Here is a 26,869-nt window from a genome sequence, read left to right as displayed (position 1 = left end):
TGTTCGTATCTTTCCAGTCAAAATGTCAATAGCGCTTCAACTCTGTATTGCGGGTCAAATGTAAACTGCCAAGATACGTTAACAAATGCTGACAACTTAACAGACAGACATGATTTCGGTGCATTGTTAAAACAATATAAGAATGCAGAATATAGCAATGATGGATTTTCCTCATTTTCAACATAATCTACCTATTTCACTTTGCGCGCACTTAGCACAGTGTCACGGTGGCGATTACCTGGGTATGCAGGGGTGCAAAATGGCGGCGGAATCTCTCGATTCAGGTAACATTTTTCATTATAACTGTCTTAATACTTAATCAATTTTAACAAAATAAGGACGAGTGCCCGCTCATAAGAATACTACAACGTCGGCTATAAAGCTTGGGCTCCTGAATTTCGTAGTTTTTGTGAAAAGTGCAACGGCGCATTCTGATAGAAAAAATGCAACTGCTATGTAGGGGGGCATTTTTATGAAAATGACTAAACCAACTATCCCCGTGTGTTTCGTAAAAAGGCTTGTAGGGCGGAACTGGGCTTGACATGTTCCAAAGCTTGTGTAGAACTTTAGCAAGTGAAATCGCCAGTTTTCGGCAATTCCGGGTGATTGAAAGGAAATGCTATGTGGGGGAGTTGTTTTCATTATGTTATGTGGGGGTGCTTTTGACATGTGGGAGTGACTCAAGTTAACTGGCTGCTAGAGACACGCAATAATACGGACAAATAAAGCCAGCAAAAAATATTTTTTACTGTTAAAGGCATATTATATGTCAATATATATTGTGATGATGTCCGTCCGTTCGTCTTTGCATGTTTGTTCTCATACGTCGTTGGCACTAGAAACTTCAAACTTGATCACGATACTGCTATGGCCTTTGGAGAGTGCATTTTCATACGACACCTAGATATAAAGCTATAAGTGTCATAAGGGGCCTGGATCTATTATATTAAATTTGGCCATAACTTGTTCTAAATTAGTACTTGACCAATTTGGCTAATAATCAAATAACAACTTTGTTGACAAGATGTTCAATTATATTCTTTAATATTTGACCTTTACTTTTATTTGACTTTTCACCTTTACTTTTAAAAGTCGGAACATAGTCATTTTGCAACAAAAAAGCGGCGTATAGATACGCGATAGTATCATTTGACAAATTCTAGTGATTTATTGTAGTATTCCTTTAAACACATAGTGGCAGCGGACGAAAACACATATTACTTTTAGGCAGGTCAATACAACTACAAAATTACCAATAGTAAGTCATTTATTGAAATGTTACATACTCAATACTTTAATATTAAAAAGTTGTAATCACTTCACATTTTCAAATGAATGCAATTCTGTTTCAGTATAGCTATTATACGACAAAGATTGTCTTTATTTAATGAAGAAAAGGTTTCACGAGCTCGTTTACCATCGGTGCAAATGTCATGTGAGAATAGTACAATTTAATTTGAAATACAAATGCTGTTTCAGTAAGACTAACCCCGACGTATATTACTAAAAACACATTATATCTCCGTTGCCGCTGTTGGATTTTTTTTTACGACTGGGGTTTTTATCAGTTGATCAGCTGCATCTCCACAACCAGGAACAGCGATGGTAACATTCATAAAAACTCTTTTAAAGAAATTGGAAAAAAATATTAAAGGTGGCATTAGAAGTTGTATTGTACTGAAATATAGTCATGACAGTTGAAACTTAAAATATTCTATGGTTCAAAGTGGTAAAGCAGTTGTCTAAATAACGATTTTAAACATTTTCGATATCACCATCCTTATTTTAAAAAGAAACTGCGCGTAAAGCATAAAATTATTGTATAGAACCTTTCAGTTCTTTTTTTTTAAATTGCAAGAACCGCGTTGGCCCGAATACATTTACTGCTAGTACATAGGGAAATAATTGGCCGTTCGAACAATATTTTGATGGGTAAAACTCTTTCACATACATAGGCTAAATTCCAAATATACAACAATTCAGTTTGAAATATCATGCTACGATTTTGACTTTCACTATATATTTCTACTAACACATTCTTCTTCTTTTTTTTTTTCAAAGTTAAAACAGTTAATCAGAAAGTTAGATAAGGAAACATTACTGCCACGGCACTCGTAGCACCGAAAACAAAATAAAATATTTGGTGGGGCATGGAGTACGCTAACTGGCTATAAGTATACGAGAAAAACAAGATGTGTTTTTGAAGCACAATGCCCCCGTTGAAATATGAAGCTGGAAAAAGAGCTATGTGCTTGACGTGTAAATATGTCAGAACGAAGACCAAGGTCAAATATTTATTTACCAATGTAATGGGCATGTACAATGAATGGGATGTGTGAATATGGAGGGATTTCATAAGAAATGAAAAAGTAATGGTAAAACTTAGGAAATTTGCTAAGTGTTTGGCCTCGAAAAAGTTATCTTGAATGCCGAGTTCATAGAATGCTTGTATGAGTTTCAAATATATATATATATATAAAGAAATGAATCATTCATTAGCATTAATTTGATAAATAGGAAAATTGCCAAGTGTCTTGCCGTGAAAAGGTTATCTTGAAGGTCATGGTAGCATGTCTATATATCAATGTAAAGGTAATATGACAAAGAGTAAAGTATGTGAGTTTCAAAGACATCAATTAAGAAACAAATTATTTATTTGATATGTTTACGTTTGGAGAGAGAGAGAGAGAGAGAGAGAGAGAGAGAGAGAGAGAGCAACAAAGATACTGCCCCCGATTTCACGGATATGGGGATAAAAACACAGGGAATATTATCAAAATACAAGTACGAATCTGAATGGACGGAGTTGACAGTCTGTTCCAGAGATATGTACCCAAATGTGTCCGTAGAAGGCATTTATATGTGTACGTCACATCGACCTTCAAAATGAAACATTCTTGAAAAGGTTTTTTCCACTGAGATAATTTCTAGCCATATTATATATACTTTATATATCAAATGATCATATCACTGCGTGCCTCTAGCAGCCTAGCAACCAGTTAAGTCAACCCCACATGTCAAAAGCACCCCCACATAACATAATGAAAACACCTCCCCCACAAAGCATTTCCTTTCAATCGCCCGGAATTGTTGAAAACTGGCGATTTCACTTGCTAAAGTTCTACAACAGCTTTGGAACATGTCAAGCCCGGTTCCGCCCTACAAGCCGTTTTTCGAAACACACAGGGATAGTTGGTTTAATCATTTTCATAAAAATGCCCCCCTACATAGCAGTTGCATTTTTTCCGTCAGAATACGCCGTTGCACTTTTCACAAAAACTACGAAACTCATGAGCCCAAGCTTTATAGCCGAGGGTGTAGTATTCTTATGAGCGGGCACTCGTCTTTATTTCGTTAAAATTGGTTAAGTATTAAGACAGTAATAATGAAAAATGTTACCTGAATCGAGAGATTCCGCCGCCATTTTGCACCCCTGCATACCCAGGGTATCGCCACCGTGAGTGTCGTGGAAACCATTCGCACTAGATATAGTTTTCGTGTTTCCACTGCCGTGTTTCACTAAATACTATATATAAAGTCGGTTATAATTGTGTATAAGTTCAATGTTATTCTGACCCTTATTGTATATTTCCGTTTAAGGGTATGTGAATGAACTGTGAATGGAATCTTCTCCTTGAAAATTTTATCAAAATGAATTATGTTCTGTTTGAGACCCTTTTCGTCATGGAAATCTTTAAGAAGATCCTTTGGAATCGAAGAAAGCCCACAACAAAAGAACAGCAAACATGGTTTTACAATGTCTGTCTTTGAGAGGTAATGCAATGTGTAACACCATTCATTTTAGCATCGGCTTAAGCAAAATCGTTTTACAGTAAAATTAAATAGTCTTCATGATCCCAACGAACTTGACAATATTACATAACAAGATTGAATCTAAGTAAGTACGGGGAGTCATTTTACAGCCACCACACGGCCGTTACAGACTGCTGTCCTTAAATTGAACTCTAAAGGGTTTGTATAGATCTTTATAAACAATCTTTACTCGGATTTAGTGGTAATATGCCCAGTTCATACAGGCGCACAATGAACACACATGAGTTACTTTTCTGATGTCGTTTCTTAAATCAGTACTACAGCAGAACTATTGGTATAGGTCCAGTCATTAAAATATACTTTCTAGCGAGCGGGGTTTCACATTAGAACGTGCAGCTATAATATCTCTGAAAAAGGACATTTTTAGATAAACTGATGCATTTTACGTCAGTCATGCATTTTGACAAGACATAGTATATTTCATACTTTAGCTACTTCGAGAAAATGTGTATAAAACTGCGCAATAATTTGTTTAATAATATGCATACGCAATTTGAGCATAGTTCATGTGATTCCATCCAACAGTCCGGCGTCTTGTGCACTAAGAATGGCATTCATCATGCCTCATATTAATCAGCTTCTAATCCATTCGACGGCTCACCCGTAAGGTCTCTCGGACATGAAGGCTCTATTCTACCAGTCTTTCAACGTTTGATAGTTATGAGACACACCAAGCGAAAGTGAATTTCAGTTTCAGCAAGGGAGGATAAATAAGATATAACTGGTTGATTTACGGTAAGTCAAAACATCTGTGTATTTAGTTATATATTCCCATGATATTTCCCATGATATCACGGAAACATGGTATCGACAGCACTCATTCATCCATTTTGTATAGATTACAGGCAGGCCCGGCATACACATTTTCAAACAGGTTTTTAGCAAAAGAAAATATTCATATATCTTGATAACTTCATAATCTTGGTAGAGTATTTTCTTATTTTAAATAATACCGTGGTTTAAACAAACAAGTAAACAATTATAATACTATTTCATGTAAATGACAGACAATGTTCACTACGGTGTCGCTTTGTCGCATAGATCAGCAGTTATAATTTTCCAATTTTTCCAATTAGACATGTAAAGAAAAGAAAACCACACAGTCTTAGAAATCCATTTTACTTTTCTGTTTTAATTAATGAAACTAGACATTAAAACAATACACCTCTGTGTCCTTTCTAATCTTGAAGTGGTATCGGCGGTCCGAAGATCCATGGCTTCTTTCCACACTGATCCATGTGTTTGCAGTCAACACATTGGTTTTTGTGTTCGGCGCCACACTGACAACTTTCGTGGTTTTGACAACATGCACAGTTGTACTTGGTGGTGTCGAACAAGCACGTGCAGTCTGCTAGAGCGAGAGTGTAACCATCTAATCCCATGTCCGGTGCAGGTTGTGCTGTTTAAATATGAAGTTATGTGTAAATGTATAAAGTATTATAAATTTGTATAACGTTTCATCACTTTGACAACGTTATATTTATAGGTTATTAGCTTTGTATCGGGAAATATGCACGAGTTCTCAGCGGAAATATTGCGCGACTTTAGGAGCGCAATATTCTTACGCTAAAGATCGAGTGCATATTTCCCGATGCAAAAATAATAACCTTTTTATTACATACACATCTACACGTATAAATATAATGTGAATATCATAAATTTGTTCAATAGCCTGAATAGGATTGACACTACTGAACTAAATAGAAAAAAAAATAGTGCAAGAACAAACACTGAATTACGCCACGCACCCAATATGAAAATCAAGCGTCAGTGTATGGAAAAATATTGACGTTTCCGGTACCAGTTTAACTTAACGGGGAATAGAAACGTGTTTGTAATAAAAAAGCTTATAAGTATGATCTACGACACACAAAATAGAATACCACAGCGTGAGAATGACGAATATCAAAAGTGTCACTTGCACAGAGCGTTAATATGCAATTTTTCTTAAGCTATTTGCTTCTGACTGGTATAAAACTTGTATGGTGAATTGTTCTCAAGCTGCCTTGCTTCTGATAAGATTGACCACTGATTCGTAAATGATTGTTTGAAACATAAATCAACAAAACTCAAGCAGATAATCAATTCAATAGAACATGAGCAAAAGCTGAAATATGAGAGAATCTCGCATAAATTATCAACACCAAAGTCACAATAATAATTATGGCTTAATTATAAATAATTTCTTTCCAGTACATGTTTGACCTGGGCTGGTATTCATAAAGCCCATATGGGAAAATTTTCCATAAGGGACTACCTTAGGGAAAAGTCCCAAAGCATTATAGGACAATCGTCGAGATAGTTGGAATGTCTAACAATATTGTAACATACAGTCTGGTATGATAATGAAGATTATCAATAAATCTTTTAAGTCTACATATTTCTTGTTTGCTATTTTGTTCAAAAAATTTTACAAAGTTAAGGATTTTCCCAAGTTTTATCCTTAGGAGCTTTATGAATACGGGCCCAGTTCTGTCGACGATCTCGCCAAACTAGATGCGCAGTGTTTATTTGTATGGCTCTATGACGTCACTTTTACGACTTTTACATAGACCAATTTATACCAGTAATTTCAAATACAATTCCATCGGTAAATACTTATTCTTGAGACGTGTCATATATACCGAGATAAGATTGTCAATTTCGTATTGTATTTTAAGAACAAACAACATTCATTTTCAAACCGTTATTTGCTAAACAAATCCTTCGAAAATATATGTAAATAGTTCAGACGATCAACGTCCTATTTTAATTTCCGAAAGGCATGTAAAGCGCGAAAAGGACCAATTTTTCGAAACAAGCAATAGAAGAAATAGAGATCTTTAGTTAATTTTTATATTTCAGAAATTATTGTTTAGTCAATATTACAAAAATGTATACTCACGAGTTCCACACGTAGTCATATTTCCACAAACCGCGCACTGATGTTGGTTTGGAGCAGGGCATTGACAACCGCCTTCATCGCAGCAAGCACAGTTGTTGTCTGCTTGGTCATGCGCACATTTACATCCGGTCTTCGATCTGGAATATGCAAAAGTTTTTATGTCAGTCAGTAAGTATTAACAGGACGAAGACGTCGTTATGTTTAATACAAGCCTTCTTTTATGTCAAACTAAATGTTATTTACCGTAATGGCAATCAGCAATTCCCGTGCCATTGTGTACTCTTATACGCAAGTTCCTTTGCCTTACAGAGAGAATATATTATATGTATATATATAACTCCTTTCAAACATGTAATTAAATGAAAACATACGTTGTCCATATGTCGAACCGTTTGAGTCTTACACCTCCGAGTGGTGCTGTCGGTCTTTCGGAAGGCTTTACAATGGGAAGTGTGTTATCGGCGTCTGTAAATCGCAATATATTGTTTATTGTATCTCACATAAATGCCCAAATGCAAGTTTCCCTTCAGTTAAATTGAATAGTACATCATATTCCCAAGTGATTTAATATCTGATGCGCAAAAGCTTTAATTTGGTTTTCTGCGCATGTGATATGACCTCTAATTCGATATAACATGCATAACAGCGCTATTTTGGTTGTTTAAATATTAAGCGAACAGCGTTTCATCGGTATCTGATTTTATTTTAAATGACACCGTATGTACACGTTGTAAACTGGTATTTGCATTATGTAAACAAACTGGACAAACTCAAAAAAGGCGCAAAATATGTCGCTGATCTGTGTGTAATGTGATGCTATACGTATGCCAGCGGAATCCATATACGTCGATATTATGCATAAATTGAGGGCAAGATCGAACTGATATAATTCTACAGCTGTAGCCAGGTTATGAATGTACATAGATACACCTACAAAACCTATCATCTAAACATGTAAATGTTTTATCAAAAATGATGATTAACCAGTCAATATATTGCGTCACACCGATAGATGGTTCCGACGCAGTTTGAACAGTGATTCCGTGCAAAAGTTTAGGTGATAACGTGATAAGTTGGACCTAACATGCTGAATTTAAGGAAATCTTATCATTCACATTCATTTAATTAAATTAATGGAAAAAAATAAATCTGTTCATCGCTATCGTCTAAAGGCCGTTCTGTATGTTTTGGCGAAGTAGAAAGATTTGTAAAAATATCTCGTCTGCACGGATAATTATTGTTATCGTTTAACATATTCAAAGGCATGCTTAATAAGGTAAACCATGACTTTTTGCAATGAGTTCTTCAGTCTGTATTCTCAGTGATCAGCCAAAGACGTGCCTGAAGAGGTTTCACAAATATATACTGCAAATGTTCTAATACAGAATGACAATTTTGAGATTAATAAAACAAGACATGACGAAGCAAACATTAAGTCAAATTTACTGAATGTGAACTCTGTAAGGCGAAGTAGATATGAGGGAAAACACGTAAAATTATGACGAAGTAAGCTTGAAAGAACGTGTCAAGTGCTTCCGGCTGTTGAGCAGATTTTAATCTATGACAGTTGAAAGAATATGTGTCTTAACAGGTTTGCATCTGAAAGTCAAGGTTTTTATTTACGATCGTTGTTTGCCAAGTTGTAGTGGACATAGCCAGTTTGTTTATTCTCGAATACATCGACGAAACGTATTGGGAAACGTATTTCTGGCCACCATACTGCTCGTATAACAAGTGAATGAAGTATTGCCAAGCAATACAAAGTCCCCTACTGGAAGGTACCTAATTTTCTCTATTGTTATTTATAGTAACAACAAAGAGAAGTTAATCCTAAAAAAAACTTTATAATATAAATCCACACATAACTCTTTGCCAGGTAGAGATAAGTCAAAATACACCTACAACTGGGTAAAACATGCATGTTCTATCACAGAAAAGTGGTCTCGACTTTTTCCTACAGCCAGCAATAAAAAGTTACAATATAAGCTATTTATAGTAAAAACAAAGGGAAGTAATTCTAAAAACAAGGTTGCCTTATGGCGGTGAACATTTGTGCCAAGTTACATCAAAATCGCTCCATGCATGAAGAAGAAATGCTCCAGAAAAAAAAATCATTATTGAATTTGACGTTTGACCTCTAAGTGTGACCTTGACCTTAGATCTAGGGACCTGGTTCTTGCGCAAGACAATGTCTCTTATAGTGGTGAACATTTGTGCAAATTTAAATCAAAATCCCTCCACGCATGAAGAAGAAATGCCCCGGAAAAAAAGTCATTCTTATATCTGAACTTTGGCCTCTATGTGTTACCTTCACCTTCTTGCGCATGACTCTCCGTCTCATGGTGGTGAACATTTGTGCCAAGTAAAATTAAAATCCCTTTAAGGATTGTTGAGTTACAGACTGGACAGGAAAAAAGTCCTTTGGGCCTTTGACTTCAAAGTGTGACCTTGACCTTTCAGCTAAGGACCCGGGTTTTGCACATGACACGTTGTCTACTTCAGGGGAATATTTGTGTCAACTGATATTTAAATCCTGTTTTGCTTGACAAAGTTATAGACCGAACAAGAAAATATTCCTATTGACCTTTGATCTCCAAGTGTGACCTTGACCTTTAAGCTAGGGTTCTGGGTGTTGCACATGACACGTCATCTCATCATAGGAAACATTTATGCCAAGTAATATTGTAATCCCTTGATGAATGACATAGTTATTGACCGGACAGGAAAAAACCCGTTGACAGTTAACCTATAATTGTGACCTTGGCCTTTAAGCTAGGGGTCCGGGTTTTGCGGATTAGACGTCGTCTTATCATGGGGAATATTTATGCCAAGTAATATTAAAATCCCTTAATGAATGACAGAGTTATGGACCGGACACGAAACAGACCCTGTTCATGCCATGTAAACATTTTATTGCCAAGTGTGATCTTGACCTTTGAGCTAGGGGTCTGAAAGTTGTGCAGGACAAATTGTCTTATTATGAAGTATATTTGTGTATAGGTACCCTTCATGGATGGCGGAGTTATGGACAAGACAGGCAAAATAGCCCTGTTGACATTTGACCTCCAATTGTGACCTTGACCTTCGAGCCAGGGGTCCGGGTCTTGTGCATGACACGTTGTATCATCATGGGGAACATTTGTACCAAGTAATATTAAAATCCCTTCATGAATGACAGAGTTATGAACCGGACATGAAATTGCGGACGGACGGAAAGACGGACGGAAAATGCATTCATATAGTCCCCGAAACTGGTAGGGGACTATTAAATTCATTCAACCAGAGCAAGAGTTCAAACCAGCATAGACCACTTATCAGGTCACTGCATTAGCTCCAGTGAAACTTTATTGGATTTCTAACGGATCGCAGATAGACATAGGTCAAACACCTTTGACTAACAAATCCATTGAAATATTTAATTTGAAACTGTCTTCCCTGCTATCTTAAATGTATGAGTAGGCAGCACAAAAATCATTTATTAGATTATGCTGCCGTTCTTATTTGAAGATATATACCGTCCTACATGGTTTCTGAACGAACCAATTGAAACGTCATTGAATGGATTGCATAATGTCTAATATTTCAACACGAATTTAGTTTCACATATTATAACTTTTGGACGTCCTATCGTAAAGCTTTCTTACTTGTCCAAGACTGTTTGCTTCTTGATGGGTCACATATCTGGTTCTTGTTTTCTGAATTAGATTCTCCTGCGCGCCGACAGTTACCGTCAATCAAACATGTATGGTCCTAGAAAAATTAAGGTTCTCAACTGTATTACAATTAAAATTAATTTTGCAAACTTGATATTGTTATTTGAGTCACTAAGCTTTATTGTATGCGCTGGCGTATTAAAGATCTTGGTTGGAGGAATAATTCATTCCACAATGTATAACTGATCAACTAATGAATTTCATAGTTCCTGTTCTGCTTTTTCGCGCTTTGAAGCATAGAACGCAACCATGCTAAAAATGGCAGACACTACAAGATTGAGTTTGTTCGTAACAGGTACGAATTATGAAATACAGCTGATTCCCATATTATCGGCGAAAGCGGAATTCGGTTATACAGTTAAAACGAATACACTCCGTGGTCGTAGAAGAACAAAAATACCACCGAGAAAAAATGTACTTCTACTGCTACAACTATGCCTTTTTGTAAAGCATGGTGTAGATTAAAAAATGCGTTTCTGTTAATTGGATGTTTGCTTCAAACAGTGGTCTTGTATCTTTCGTTGACAATTGCATAGGAGTATACTGTAAACGACTAGTCGTTCTTAAATTGCAGACTCAATGTTTATACAAACGCTTAATTAATATACAGATATTTCGCTGCTAAAAGCCTTACCACAATTTGACATGAGACGCCATGATCATCACATGTCATACAGGACGAGTCGATTCTGATGACCTTTACATCATTGCTGTAGAATCTTCCATCATTAGAAATAGAAACATTGAAGCCTATCACTGTGTGTCCTAAGGCAAGAAATTATTCAAAATAAATGAAGTGTAAATGACGAATAACGTACTAACAAGCAGAAGAGCTAAGTATTTATATCAGTGAAAAACGCACTGAAAGAAAAAAAACGTTACAAATAATTCTTATCATTTATATTTTGGTAAATCCGGATTGATTTGTATGAAAACATTTCAACTTATGAAAACATCTGCGAGTGTCTCAAAATTATTTTACACTTACAAAATGTATAAATGTTGAGTTCTACCCGGGCCAGAGGGCGTGGACGGTAGCTTGCATTTTCAATTTTATTTCACTGATAAATTTCAGTATTTTACTTAAATGCATAAAATAAACAGATAAAACAATAACAGCCCTTTGTTGTGCCGCCACTATCACGCCACTTCTTAGCATACACACCAAATGACAGGCTTACACAGAGTGACATGTACACGTTGGTAAACGATTTATCAGCATACGAGGGAAGGTTCATTAAATAATGCAATTTTTACCTTTACTTACACCGATTCTAAACATCAGTGTTAACAGTCTGGACTTAAAGTTTTAAGTATGCCTCTGCTCTTGATGATATATTAGATTTATGATGCCAAAACAAAAACGTTTCTTAGATATAAATGAAAAGTGAAAAATGAAAAACTTTCTTACATTCTGCATGACATTTCAATAAAAGCAGCTAAATTTACCAAAAAAGAAAAGAAAAAGAAAAAAAAAGAAACAAAATGGAAGAATGATCAAAAGAATCGTACTAAATTATAGCTGTTTAGAGAAGTCTAAATAAATAACACAATGCTCAAACACGCGTACTTCCAAGGTAAATGCTTTTACTTTTGCAAGCCTATTTTAGCGTTTTTAAAGTGATAAATTGATAAGGTTGGCATAACTGTAACATTTGGCATCAAAATGAAGACTATTTTGTCCAGAAGACTGTTTTGAGACTAAATTATCCAGGAGAATGAATAATAATACAAACATATTTATGTTGTAAATTTTGTCTAAAATTCTCAAGATCTACGTCTGTTAGGACATGCGCACATACAACAAGCATGGCAGTTTACAACCCACTTTATACATGTTTTTGTACACCTTTATCAGAAGTTGTTTACTTGTATACTGTTATTTGCAGTGGCAGTTTACACCCAACATATACATGTTAATGTACAACTCACCTAGAAGTCAGTTATAATACTGTATTTACCTCCTACTGAAGATTTCAGGGGTAGTTTACAACCAACATTATACATGTTATTGTAAATCACACCAGTGGTATAATGATTCCCTGTTACAGCAAATGCCGTACCGTCGAACTGAAAAAACAGCAACAACGAGGCCATTAATATTAAACGGTGGCTGAATGTTCACATACATGACTCCTTATGCGCGTATGAATCGCCTGTCCATAGTCTATGTTATATGGCCAGATAATAGTAACTTTCAAATGTCATTATTAACATATTTCTGAATAGTACTAATGCTAAACTTTAATACTAAAAGTAATAGTAAGGTCTTGGTGTTTTGCAGAAGGATATAGACCACATATACGGTAACGTTATAAATTAAATTTACAGATGACATTAAAATTCTGTACAAAATTCAAAATATATCTCGTGTGCGAGCGGAAGTCAATAGATAAGGCGCAACTAAACTGATCATGACAACTGACACCTATCAGTTGCATTCTGCAGTTACATTCTACAGATGTATTCTGCAGTTGTAGTTGCACTCTACAGTGTTGCATTATTCTTTTAGATTATAGTTGCATTCTACAGTTGTATTGTGTAGCTGCATTCTACAGTAGCATTCTACAACTGTGTGTCACATTTCATTCTACAATTGCTTTCTACAGTTTGAATAGACATCAAACTACAGTAAGTATGTGATACATGTGTCTTTATTTCGAGGTAGAACAAATAAGGACAAAATTCCTTACCAACACCCATAGGTATTGAAATAGGGGTACATATTATTGATATAAAGGTACTGCTTAAATGGTAGCGGTGCACTGGTAGACAGTAGAAACCCTGACAGTAATAAATACTACAATGAATATCTATGCACATAACAAAATCAAAATAATAGCAAAGTATAAAAAACAATACTAACACAATAACTGTTTGGTGGATTTTATAGTAACGACTTAAAATTCTAGAGATGCAAGAATGTTGTCGAATTTTATATACATATTAAATATAATCACTGTCAAATATCATTCAACAGCTAGGACGAATTTTTCTAGCCTATATCCTGTATAATGAGGTTATAATACAAAAACTCAATGTGACTGATGTTTGCTCTTTACGTGAAAATCAAACAATTTACGACCGTTTATGATCATAAGCTACTACAAATCTATCTCCTGACATGTAGTTCATGCTGGTAAATACAACATAGGTGCTTACCTTTAACTCCATAACTTTGCACGATAAGCGCGAATTGTTGTAGAAATTATTCCCTGCCATATATGCAACCTCACACGGTCTCATTGTGACGTCACACAATACCGAGTCCTCTGCTACAGCGCTGTTGATACAATGAAAATTGTGTGTTACAAAACAATAGAATTTCTGAAAAAAAAATTAGAACCAAGAAAATTAATAGCACATTCGGTTCGATTGGGCCTGTTAAAGGGAGGTAATGACATGTGCAACATCCTCACTCCCCATCTCATCGGTTTAAGGGGACTTCTGTCGTGGTAAAAATAAGTGTATTCCATAAACCATAATTAAGCAGCACGCACACAAATATCTTTAAGAAAACTCAGAAAACAATTTTCAACAAAAAGCATAAAGGGAACGCAGCTTTAATTTTAATATGGAAATTAACCATAAAATGAGCAATTAACGACTAAAATAGTCTATACGTCTTGGCTATGCCTGACCAGGTTGTGATTCTATGCATACAGAGGAAAGTCACAAGAAATATTGTAACTGTGATTTAAAGACCCTATTGGACCTTTATAATTGTCTTATATCATAAAATATCTACTGCCAATAACTATTAGTATCATACCTCGCATAGTAGTATAAATGGGGCGGTTCATGAGAGTCAATTTCACAACTGTCCCCATAGTAGCCAAAGTCACAAAGACATGTTCCACTCTTGCAAGTCCCGTGTCCAGAACAGTCACCCGGACACAGTTCGGTGGTGATAAATGCTGGTGGTTTCCCATGGCTATCATATAATGTTATGTTCTTGAGTATTTTCGAACTACAAGATGTTACAGCAGCATCCAAAGCCATCCGAATAAACGATTTATCGTCAGAATACTGAAACGATTATTCTTTGCAATACTGGAATAAGGCATGATTGCAGAGGGAAATTATAATTGTATGTTTCATTTACAACATATTATAGCAATAATATCAATACTGTAAAACCAGAATAATATACGAGGAAAATATTTCAAATGAGTTTGCGGACTTTACATATTCAGTTAATTCCATACTCTCAAAAAAACAGCCAACCCCACTACTAGTTTAGTTGTTTTCTGTTATGTTTTTTTTTTTTTAAATATTTTGTAAAATCTACTACACTATCATATGTGATTCAGATATGATAATTCTAAACACGTTGCACAATTCTATCTATTTCTTATTATCAGTCTTAGTACCCATGCATGCATTAATTAAGTAGTAGATATTTTGTTACATGATATATACTTTAAAAAGTACTATAAATGGCGATTGGTATTCATAGTCTTCTTCGTAATGAAGTTTGCGAATGAGGCCATTTTCATCTTTAAATGTATTTCAAACTCGGAGAGTTAGGTTAATTCATACAACTTGCCATTTTCATCCGCTCTGTATACACGTTTTAACGTTAGCTCATCTTTTTACGGGTTCAATGCATAAAACAGACTTGAAGATTAATATCAATACGGTACCTATTTAAAAAGATGAAAATATAAAAAAATACCATATCTATATTTTAGATGACTTCTCAAAACAAACAGTTCTCTCTCTCTCTCTCTCTCTCTCTCTCTCTGCGGACTGTTACACCTGAGTATGTTTTTATGAACATTTCAGAGATATTTGTGTACTATAATAATAATAATAATAATGACTTTATTTTACGAGGCAAACATATTTGGCAACCAGTCTTACATATGGGTCTCATATGGTACTAAAGAGAACATACCTTGAGGTCTTCTACACACATTTCCAGATGGGAATCAGACATGATACTAGCATGTGTCTTGCACTGGTCAACAGTTGAGCTTTGACTAAATGCTTTCTTACACGACATCTCTGCATCCGCTCGTGTAATACCACGTGGTGTTGGAAAATACTTTTGTATCGCTTGATGACCTGTATGACCACAATTTGTAGATTAAAATGTAAGTATAAAACAATTATGAAAATTCAACACACAAAGGACACGATTAGTCACATTTAAAAGTGAGAAAGTCTCCATATTAACAAGACCAAAAGCAACCAAATAAAAATAACACCTTTGAGCATCGCCCCGGAACAAACAGGAACAAAAACACCACCTTAGAGTCTAATGTTAGTACTTCTCTGCAAAAAATCACTTCTCATTTCCATGACTTTTTAAATTATCAGTTTTTAACGTTTATCGTTTTATGGGCATATTCAATTTTTGAGCTAGGTGCGTCACAAGGTGAAAATGTACATTTTTGACTATTTCAGGGGCCATAACTCTAAATATAGGGGGCGGACCCAAATAAAAACTAGGAGGTACGCAAGTTCATATCATGAGTAAGACTCATGCAAGGTTTCATGAATCTATATCAAATACTTTTTGAGCTAGACTTGTCACAAGGTAAAAATGTGCATTTTTGACAATTTCAGGGGCCATAACTCTGAAAATAGGTGGCGGAGCCAGATAAAAAATAGAAGGTATACAAGTTCATATCATGATCAAAACTGTTGCAAGGTTTCTCATGAATCTATATCAAATACTTTTTGAGCTAGGCATGTCACAAGGTGAAAATGTGCATTTTTGACTATTTCAGGGGCCATAGGGGGCAGAGCCAGATGAAAAATAGGAGGTGCGCAAGTTGATATTATGATTAAGACTCGAGCAAGGTTTCATGAATCTATATCAAATACCTTTTGAGCTAGGCGTGTCACAAAGTAAAAATGTGCATTTTTGACTATTTCAGGGGCCATAACTCTGAACAAGAGGGCCATGCTGGCCCTATATCGCTCACCTGTTATCATTGCATTTGAGAACAAGAAGGTCCTCAGAAAAAATATCTAAGTCCAAAGGACAGTAACAACAAAGGGAAGAAATTTAAACAAAAAGAAAAAAAAATCTTACAAGGTACAGATATGTCAAAATACACCTAAAAATTGGAGGTACCATCCATGCTGTACCACAGAAAAGTGGTCTCGGTTTTTCCCTACGGCCAATAATAAAAAAGTTACTAAATATAAGCTATTTATAGTAACGTAAAAGGAAAGTAATTAAAAAAAATATTTTAAGTGAACAAAAGAAGGATCTGCCAAATAAATCTGTTGACATAAATAAAATTTCAGATCAGTATCTTCATTAGTTACGGAGATATACCCATTTTAATTTGAAATAAAGGGAGGTAATTTGACATAAAATCAGACAACAGTTATCTACCCTGATTGACTCAGTCCAACTAATGACAATAATGAAACTTCAAATAAGTCCTATAAGTACTTACTGAAATAAATCCATTTTGATTACAATCAGGGGAGGTAATCAGATATAAAATAACTCTGAAGCTACGTTTGGATCTGATTTGTCATGAAATCCAAGAATTATTGTTGTTATTTTGGAAGTTTGTATCAAATAAAACCATAAATGAAGTCTCTATATGGCTGCAAAAGCCAAAAACGCCAATTTTGTACCTTTAAGGGGCCATTACTCTGGAACCCATGAAGAAATCTGGCCAGTTCAAGAAAGGAACCAAGATCTTGCGGTGATACAAGTTGTGTGCAAGTTTGGTTAAAATCGAATCATAAATGAAGCTGCTATTGTGCAGACAAGGTCAAAATAGCTAATTTTGGTCCTTTCAGGGGCCATAACTCTTGAACCAATTACAGGATCTGGCCGGTTCAAGAAAGGAACCGAAATCTTATAGTGACACAAGTTTTGTGCAAGTTTGATTAAATTCAAATCATAAACGAAGCTACTATTGTGCAGACAAGGTCAGAATAGCTAATTCTGGCCCTTTCAGGGGCCATAACTCTGGAACCCATAATGGGATCTGGCCAGTTTAAGAAAGGATCCAAGATCTTATGGTGATAAGAGTTGTGTGCAAGTTTGGTTAAAATAAAATCATAAATGAAGCTGCTATTGTGCAGACAATGTCAAAATAGCTAATTTTGGCCCTTTCAGGGGCCATAACTTTGGAACCCATAATGAAATCTGGCCAGTTCAAGAAAGGAACCAAGATCTTATGGTGATACAAGTTGTGTGCAAGTTTGGTTAAAATAAAATCATAATTGAAACCACTATCATGCAGACACGAAATTGTTGACGCACGGATGCACGAGACGCACGGACGCACGGACGCACAGACGACGGACGAAGGGTGATCACAAAACCTCACCTTGTCACTAAGTGACAGGTGAGCTAAAAATAGGGAGCGGAGCCAGACGGATGGATGCACGGACGGACGCACAGATGCACGGACAAGACCAAATCTATATGCCCCCACCACTCATGGGGTGTGTGTGTGTGGGGGGGGGGGGGCACAAAAATGCCATTTAGCGCCATATCTGCGCGAAAACGTCTGTACATGGTTAACATCAAAATCTCCAGTTTTTGTTGTTGTTTCACTCACTATATCTAATTTACCATGGTTCATCGTTATTAATGTAACCACTCAGGCTAACGCACTCTTGGTTCAATTCCTGCACACATGCACTTTGACTTGTGATTATTCAGGCAAAAACCAACTAGAAGGCATTGCTTGTTTGATGAACAAAATTTTGGTATTGGGTTAGAAAAGATGCTTTTTATTATTACTTTACCCGAGTTGCCCCCTAGTGATTAGTTATAATTCCTTTGGATTTGAACTTCAAACACTAGGAATTTTATCCCAAGACAAAATCTCTGTTTTGGATGTATCATTTCTGAAATCAACAATAGAGGGATGAGGGCTTACATCATATTGCGTTTCAACTTACCAAGACCATAATCAAAGAAATAGTTGGTAGGTGAATTATCAGTCTGAACTGTCGCTCGCTTCTTTCTTCCGCTTTGTGTACTACCTTGTGTAGAAGTCACGGTAGTTGTGCACGTTGGACATCTGGCCTGAAAGTAGTGTAAAGAGCATATTATCACATGTTTGACGTCGCGGGAGTGTAATAAAGCCATTAAATAAAAATGAAAATACACTAGTGTAATAAAGCTTTGACGTCGACGTCATAGGAGACGTTGGTCAAATTGACTTGTTTATATAGTAAAAGAAAGTAGAAGTTTTGATGTTTCGGACAGGAAAGGCTAACATGTCATAAAAAGAATATTACATTTGTGACTTTCCACATTGAATTTATTAAACTCGTTGAATAAAATTGATAAAATGCTCGGCAGAGCCTCGCATTTTATTATTTTATTCAACTCGTTTAATAAATTCAATATGGAAAGACAGTCATGTAATATCCTCTATTTATTATTTACAAATGCTTATATGTCTAGCAAATAGAATAATAATGCGTATTAAGTCGACGACAATTACAATTACGAATTTGTTGCTGATTTAAAACACATGCACTGTATATTTAGTAGCATTGTCTATACAAAAAGGAATTTTGTGTCACTATTTATATTTTGTTTATTAAGAACATAAATTCTAACTTACAATTCCAATGTTGTAGACTCTGTCGGACAACTTACGTTTTCCCGCTTTTTAAGAAAAGACTTTTTAGCACTTACGTTAAGACTTAATTAATAATACGTTTACAGTAGATGCATTCGAAAATACATTGCAAACGCATCATTTTGTGCGAAAGTGCGGAGGGGTGGGTGTTCACTCCCTGGTTTGTTCCTTGGTTGAAGCATATCAAAGACGCTAACAGTATATCGCTACGGATCTAATGGCTTGGCTTTTTGTCTTCTTTTATACTAAATGTTTATGGAAAGCATCAGAAATTAGGTTTCAAGAGCGAACTGTGAAGTTTCTACTTTTTCTATTTTAGTATAGTAAATCAGTATAAACACTACATTACATTATATGCGGAAATGTACTTTTGCCTGAAATTAAAACACAAAATTCAAGTTTTTCAGAAACACTCACCTGAACAGCTGGTAATGATCCTTTACTTATCTGGCATTTAACTTGATGTTTATTGTTGTTGCAGTCGCAATAATAAATGTTGTTATCATATTTTGGATCAGCGGGAATGTTGTACTTATTGTCAAATATTGACGATCCAACTGGGATTCTACAATAAATATTGCACCACTGAGCATTATAAAGTATCATAAATGTGACAATTCAAAGACATCAACTATCTCAAAAGAAAGTCGGAGAATGTGTCTTTGTTTAACAAATAATCAAGGCATTCGAATGGTTTGTCGTTTAATTTATCACGGTTCAGAATGCGCAGGCTGTATATCTAAACATTTTAACGAAGAACCGTGGTACATTAGATGATACACCACATTCTTACATGTACATTGAAAAATTTTGATAATAAACATGATGGACTACATTTATTTGAGTAGAAAACAATCGTCATGCGGCAATTTGACGTCATAATCGACGTCATAATGCTCTCTTACCGGTCCGCGCGATAACCGTTTTTATCGCAGAATATATTGGCATAGAACTTGAATTTTATCTTTATTTAACTGGCAGTCGAATCGAGCCATGTTAGTGCCCCCTTTTTGACACTTCTGATGTTCACAAAGGTCAGTGTCAGTCAAATTGGTTTTACAATGAATTAGTTCATCTTCAATAAAAATTTCTAAACATCAGATCGAGTAAAAGCTGTCTTATTTCAATATGTTGATGTACAATTTGTGATGTTCGCTTAACACCAAAACCAGGAAGGTTATGATGGCACTTTATGGTTCACCCGAGTTATCTGACAGTTCGAAAGATTGATTCTTCTTCTATGAAGACCATAGTTTTAACAGTTTTCTAGCAAAATTTACTCCGTCACATACAAAACATTTTTTCGAAGGATAATCTATACTGAGAAACATAAACAATTACTTCTTTACAAAACATTCACAGAATGACCATAACTGTTTCAGAAGAAAAAATATTAAAGAAAATAAAACATGTAGATATTCTTTGGAAGTATGGGGCGCAACTAAGTGATATTAAAAAAACTTCCTGTTTTATCGTGTCTGTCCAAGAAAGACAGCACTCACCCTTACAGGTCTGGTTTTAGTGGAATTCTTAGTATTAAAAAGATAATAGGTAAGGGTAGATTTCTCGGAAGCACAGAGCACCAAAAGCACAGCCCCAGAGCCACGTATTTGCAAAGTAGGCCCACGACAAAAAACATAAGTACATATAAATTTATGCCAAATATAGATAGAGGGGAGGGGAGGGGGTGGGGGTGGAAGTTGTAAGGGGTATAAAATGGGGTGGGGTTGGGGAGGAAATTGAAACACTCAAATATTTCTTTTATATTCTATAAAACGTCTGAAAATCCCGATCCGACCCCTTTTTCGACGGGTCAAGCAGCTTATGAATACAGGTAGTTCCCTGAAGGGCCACATAGAATCTTTAACGTGCCAAGATAATTTATGCAAGGATCAATGTAATTTAAGATTCTTTTCAGCCTATGGCTGATTGTTTTAAAGGCCATTCAAAGCAATTATCGCGGGATACAAAAGAAGAGACGGATTGAGCTATTGTTACGTTCGGTGACCGAAGACTGATATCATAACTCTCATGAGCTGAGAACAAAAAAAGTTACGCAACAAAATGTTGAAAAGGCCTTTACATATTTCACCAAATACATTGATCACAAAAATGTTCACAGCAGTATTTTATATATGGTGATTTCCATATTCAGCTAACATAGCTGTCAAATAAAGCAAAACACTTTAAGAATGGTGGTGCTAAAATACATGCATAACATCAACTTACCTCCAAGACTCAATGAAAGCAGTCGGATATTTTGAAAAAGCATCAACTTGACCAGATTTACGTTTGAAATCATTTCGAACATTTTTATCAAACGTTCCACAGAGTCCCGCAGTCGCCGTGTAGTCTTCTTCTGGAGCCGTGACCATGACTGTTAATGCTGTCCCATTATAAATGCTAGCGTGAACCTGAGCGCCGGATGGAAAATCAACCTGAAAAAACAGTACTGTCATATTACCATCTATAGCCTGCCGCTATATGTAAATCATCTGCACCTAAACTATATGGTTAATATTGCGATCAAACATAACTATACATTTTTGTTTTAAATGATCAATTTCTTTCTCAGAATAGGCATGAAGTTTGCTTAAATCATTACCTCGTGTCAACGGAGCTAATCTAGTCTCCATTATCTTATCACTTTGGTTCATTTGTTTATAGTATAATGACTTTGCTACCAACCAGAAATTCTTTTCCGGCTGAATCACGATTAACTACCATTCCCTGGTTTTTGTTTGGGATTGTCAGCTGCGGATACGAATGTCCGTAATGTCCGTGACACATATCAATCACAACAACGTCGTTGCCTTCCTGAGCTGCAACTGCACAAATGCACGATCCTGTTTCCATACCACACGTACTTGTTCGAATTTCTGTCTATGAAGACGATTGCGTATTATAAGTATTTTGGAAATACTAAACCGTCACTTTTTATATACAATGGCCAGTGGAGAAGATAGTGCACATTCTAAGTTTGAAGATAATAAACTGGAAGTAGGAACATTTATTAACCTTTTCACTTTTAAATTATGCTTCAAATTTGTTTTGCTTGTCAAATCGGCGGTCACAAAAACGATACTGTTGCAGCCGAAATAATTTCGTTTAAACGAATTAGTTATTTCGTTTGAACGAATTAGTTATTTCGTTTAAAACGAAATAACTAATTCGTTAAAACGAAATGATTTCGTTTAAACGAAATAAAAAAAGTCTCACATTACCTAAGTGGAAAAAAGTGCGTTACATGTCACTTTAGGGGCACCGTATTATCCAATGGCTCAGTAGTTCATTTCCTGAACCATTTTGATTATTTTGAATATACTATTTGCTGATGAAGTCGAAGTTCGGTGTAAATTATGTTTTAGTAGTCACCGAGTCTCAACGTAAGCGTTGACCGGTGGTATAATTACGTGCGAGCAGGGCGCTTTTTGCGGTAGTTTTCACCAGTCAAGGTAATGTTTTCCTTCGCAGTTGTTTCATTATTAAAGCTTTGTTATTGGGAATTGGCCGAGGATGACCTACAATGAACACGCTTTCATGGGGATGTTTCGAAATTTTCTTATCATTTGTAGTTTTTTCTAACATTCAGGAAATATTCACTAAAAAACACGTATTTGCCTACCGCCCCTTAATTTTCTCGTTGTAAATGGATAAATTAGTGTTAAAATGTCTCGTATTTTCGTCATACAGGTAGGATATACTCACTTTAACAGATCGTTCACCGTTGTATGCAGATTCAAAAATACTTAGCCCGGCAAAACCCGGCCGTCGGCGAAGGTTTTGTCTTACATCCGAGTCGGTGGTTCACAAAAATAAAAATGCGTAAGTACGAGCAGGTGGAATTTATGCAAAACAGTATTTTCACGACTTTTAATGATCCGACAGTGGACTAAAGTCATTTTTATTAATATATAGACTAACATTTCATGTTTCTTCATTGTGCACAGTCATTTTAAAATATTTAGGTTTCATATTTGAAGCCTGTACTATTCAAAACTTTTATAAGAGCTCGTGTAAATATTTCCTTAAGATAGAATTATATGAAATGTTTGTGTATAAGAAGTGTAATGTAGATATTTTAAAATAACCCTTACAGAAGCAAGCGTCTGTGGCGTACATGCTGCGTATTTGCTGTGTATATGCCGCGAACACAGTAGTACGCCAGAGGAGTACATTTTACATACACCGCACCGCATGCCGCGTACATGCCGCGTACTATTTCGACGAGTACACAGCATGTACACAGGAGGTCACTAGTACACTTCAAGTACGCAGCACAGGCTCTGAAAATTTAAGGAGTACACTGCATGTACGCAGGAGGGACTTGTACAAGAAAATAGTACACTGCATGTACACCGAAGATACTTCGAAATTTATAACACTTATATTTAGTTGCATTAAAGTTGTTTCCCCTTGATGCAGTTACGCCATTTTGTTCAGATATTTACCAAATTACATGCTACAAAAATTGATTTATTTCATTGAAAAGTGGATGAAGAAAAGTATACTAATTTATTTGATAACATCAATCTACATTATTTTGGTAAGGGTAAATACTTATTGATGCATGTCACTTTTCTTTTTTCTGTTTTTTTTTTCTGTCCAAATGATCAGCATTTGCATAAGAAAGTTGGTGGGGTAAGGAATTTACATTATCACAGCAGTTTCGCCACAAGAGTACACAGCATGTATGCAGCAGGAGTACACAGCATGTACGCCGCAGGACTCGGGCCAGGAGTACACAGAATGTACGCCGCAGGAGTACACAGCATGTACGCTGCAGGAGTATACAGCATGTACGCCGCAGGAGTACACAGCATGTACGCCGCAGGCTCATTTGAATGTTAAAAGTGTATGTGCCGCGTACATGCTGCGTACTATTTCCCGCATACTAAATTCCTCCAGCGTACATCCTGTGTACTATGTAGTCCACAGTTGTACGCAGCAAGTAGTACGCGGCAGAGCTCATTTGCATGTCAAAAGTGTACTACAAACGTACTACTATCGGTGTATATCCAGCGTACTATTTAAAGCCCTTGATTTCAGTACACATCATGTACGCATCATATACGCTGTATGTACACAGCAAGAGTACGCAGCAGGCCTTTTTCTTCTGTAAGGGAAGTGACAATAAACTAACTTCAATCGAGAATTTACAGAGAATCAAGTAACGTTTTCACCAACCGCTTGTTCGAAGTCTCAGTTTTATTGAATGTGATATCTGATCTCTAAAATAATATGACGCCCCAAGTCTCGGATTGAAAAGAATACAACGTTTGGGAGAAAAGTAAAAGAAGTACTATATACGACCAAAAATTAAATATACACTGAAGTCCTACATCTGAGAAGTGTGTGCAGTTTAAGTATATACATAATATTATGCAGACTTATTTACAGACTTTGTGAACCATCCTGACTTATACTTCCTTGTGCAATTTAAATTTCATTAACTGTTGTAAAATGATTTCAACTATATTTTAAAGGTGTCCGAAAAAGGGGGCCCTATTTTAAATGTTTATAATATTATCAAATTTTGATTTACATACACGTATTAAATGTTATTTCATTAGAAAGAACGCCACTAAGATGATAACGTCACACTTTTTAGCTAAGAATGCTATTACCATAAATACCGTATACGAAGGTCCATTTATCAAGTATACAAAAAAGTTGGAGTGTCCAGCACCAGCATGCAGTACTCTTGTTTTTAAAATTATTGTCTTTCTTGGACTTAGAGAAACCACTTAATGAGTAATCAAAATGACTTTGTTTCGATTTAAACTTTTCAATAAAGATAATTTATATCAAGCACTGACAATAGTCGAGTACGCTCTCTGCGGGCATGACTGTTTCTTTTTTCTTTTAAAGTATTATTCAGCAAACTGTATATGGCTTAGTCATTGATCTCTCGAATATTTTGTATCAATTAAGAAACGAAAAAGACACTTTGACCACTGATAAATGCCTATGCTCAAAAACACCGACTAAGATTCTGTTTTACATCAAAACGGTCTTTAGAATCAAACAGTTACTAATATGTGAACATCTAGGGCCTAGCTACTCTGAACACACAGAACAATTTTCTAGAGGGGCCCTGGTCTGTCAGATTCCAGTGGGCGGTGTGCATGCTTGTAAGAATGTTCGCTGTTTATGAAACACTAAAAAAAAAAACACTTTAATTCTGTAATTTGGACATCCTAGTAGATTGAACCCATGCCACCTCCCCACTCTTGGGTAGATATAATTGCTATCAAAATGTTCATGTTTTACATCTTGTGCCGAATACGCCTTCCATGTCGACCAGTATGGACGACACAGCCACGTTTAGTTTTATGGTTTCACTTAGATACATGGCAAATGACTAAACTTCAAACATAGATAAATTTAATTCAGATATCTCTATTGATAATCTTGTTTTAAGATGTTGTCGTCATTATCAAAATGGCAAATTGAATGTATTAATGCCATAATGTATACATAAAAGCATACAATTAATTCATAGTACAGCTACTGCGCCCCTATTATAATTCATAGAATAGGCTTCAGTTATGAAACCTAAATATTTTAACATGACTGTGCACAATGAAGATACATGAAATGTTGGTCTACATATTGATAAAAATGACTTTAGTTCACTGTCAGATCATTAAAAGTCGTGAAAATACCGTTTTTTATAAATTCCACCTGCTCATACTTACGCATTTTTATTTTTGTGAACCACCGACTCGGACGTAAGACAAAACCTTCGCCGACGGCCGGGTTTTGCCGGGCTAAGTATTTTTGAAACTGCATACAACGGTGACCGATCTGTTAAAGTGAGTATATCCTACCTGTATGACGAAAATACGAGACATTTTAACACTAATTTATCCATTTACAACGAGAAAATTAAGGGGCGGTAGGCAAATACGTGTTTTTTTTGTAAATATTTCCTGAATGTTAGAAAAAAACTACAAATGATAAGAAAATTTCGAAACATCCCCATGAAAGCGTGTTCATTGTAGGTCATCCTCGGCCAATTCCCAATAACAAAGCTTTAATAATGAAACAACTGCGAAGGAAAACATTACCTTGACTGGTGAAAACTACCGCAAAAAATGCCCTGCTCGCACGTAATTATACCACCGTTCAACGCTTACGTTGAGACTCGGTGGTAGTGATGACTGCTAGTAATGTTACACTCTTAAAACACGTAAAGGGAAATTTTGGAAGTGAACTAATCGTTGATACAACTACACAAAAAGATATTTTGAAATTATTAGAAATGATGGATTGATTAATGATGTATTCAAATGACTTACTTTAAATAAACGATTTGGAACGGTGCTTGTATACATGGTAAACTCTCCGGTTAGTTGTAGACTGTAGAATCTGAATAAAAACAATTATAAAATATAGTATGAAAAATACACATTTCCCAGTAAAATACAGTACTAATTTCATATCAAATTAAATTGCGTAGAATGTACGGGTAGAACAGAGGCGATTGAGAAAATGTATGCTAAACCTTTAGTAGGCCAGACGAAAGGACACAGGGAAGACAAACGGTCAAATGGTAAAAATGAAATAACGTGCATTTTCTTGTTATTGCCTCAAACTAAGTCTGCTGTTTGTTCTTTGGTTGCGTTCTATTTTTCAAAAGGCTCATTTGACAGATTTTTATTAACTATGATAACAGCGGTCTTTAAGTGCCGGCTGTGCAATGTCTCCCTGTACATAGATTCAGTGTTATTATTTTTTCTGACCCTATGGATAATTAAAAACTTTAACTATAAACGAATTTCGCTTAAGCCTTTGCAATTGGGCGTAAGGGGTTTTGCAGTTTCATTTGCCTATTATAAACAGATTAATTA

At 35.7% G+C, this 26,869-nt stretch overlaps 1 protein-coding gene across 1 annotated transcript in view; it reads right to left on the bottom strand.

Moving 5' to 3' along the window:
• Window positions 1–4,937: 4,937 nt before the first annotated feature.
• Window positions 4,938–26,869, bottom strand: part of LOC123553773 (von Willebrand factor D and EGF domain-containing protein-like) — a 38,866-nt gene continuing 16,934 nt past the window's right edge. Inside the window, exons 11-24 of the mRNA XM_045343419.2 lie at window positions 26,318–26,387; window positions 21,702–21,896; window positions 21,243–21,451; window positions 19,431–19,578; window positions 18,322–18,448; window positions 15,332–15,501; window positions 14,204–14,460; window positions 13,594–13,714; window positions 12,393–12,501; window positions 11,066–11,196; window positions 10,363–10,468; window positions 7,090–7,183; window positions 6,719–6,855; window positions 4,938–5,233 (exon numbers count right to left, since the gene is read on the bottom strand). Coding sequence (XP_045199354.2) covers window positions 5,013–5,233; window positions 6,719–6,855; window positions 7,090–7,183; window positions 10,363–10,468; window positions 11,066–11,196; window positions 12,393–12,501; window positions 13,594–13,714; window positions 14,204–14,460; window positions 15,332–15,501; window positions 18,322–18,448; window positions 19,431–19,578; window positions 21,243–21,451; window positions 21,702–21,896; window positions 26,318–26,387 — 2,095 coding nt within the window. The 3' untranslated portion in view covers window positions 4,938–5,012. The remainder of the gene's footprint in view (window positions 5,234–6,718; window positions 6,856–7,089; window positions 7,184–10,362; window positions 10,469–11,065; window positions 11,197–12,392; window positions 12,502–13,593; window positions 13,715–14,203; window positions 14,461–15,331; window positions 15,502–18,321; window positions 18,449–19,430; window positions 19,579–21,242; window positions 21,452–21,701; window positions 21,897–26,317; window positions 26,388–26,869) is intronic.

Source organism: Mercenaria mercenaria, chromosome 7 (genome assembly GCF_021730395.1).
Source record: "Mercenaria mercenaria strain notata chromosome 7, MADL_Memer_1, whole genome shotgun sequence".
NCBI lineage: Eukaryota > Metazoa > Mollusca > Bivalvia > Venerida > Veneridae > Mercenaria > Mercenaria mercenaria.
This window is presented reverse-complemented; position numbering and strand designations above follow the sequence as displayed.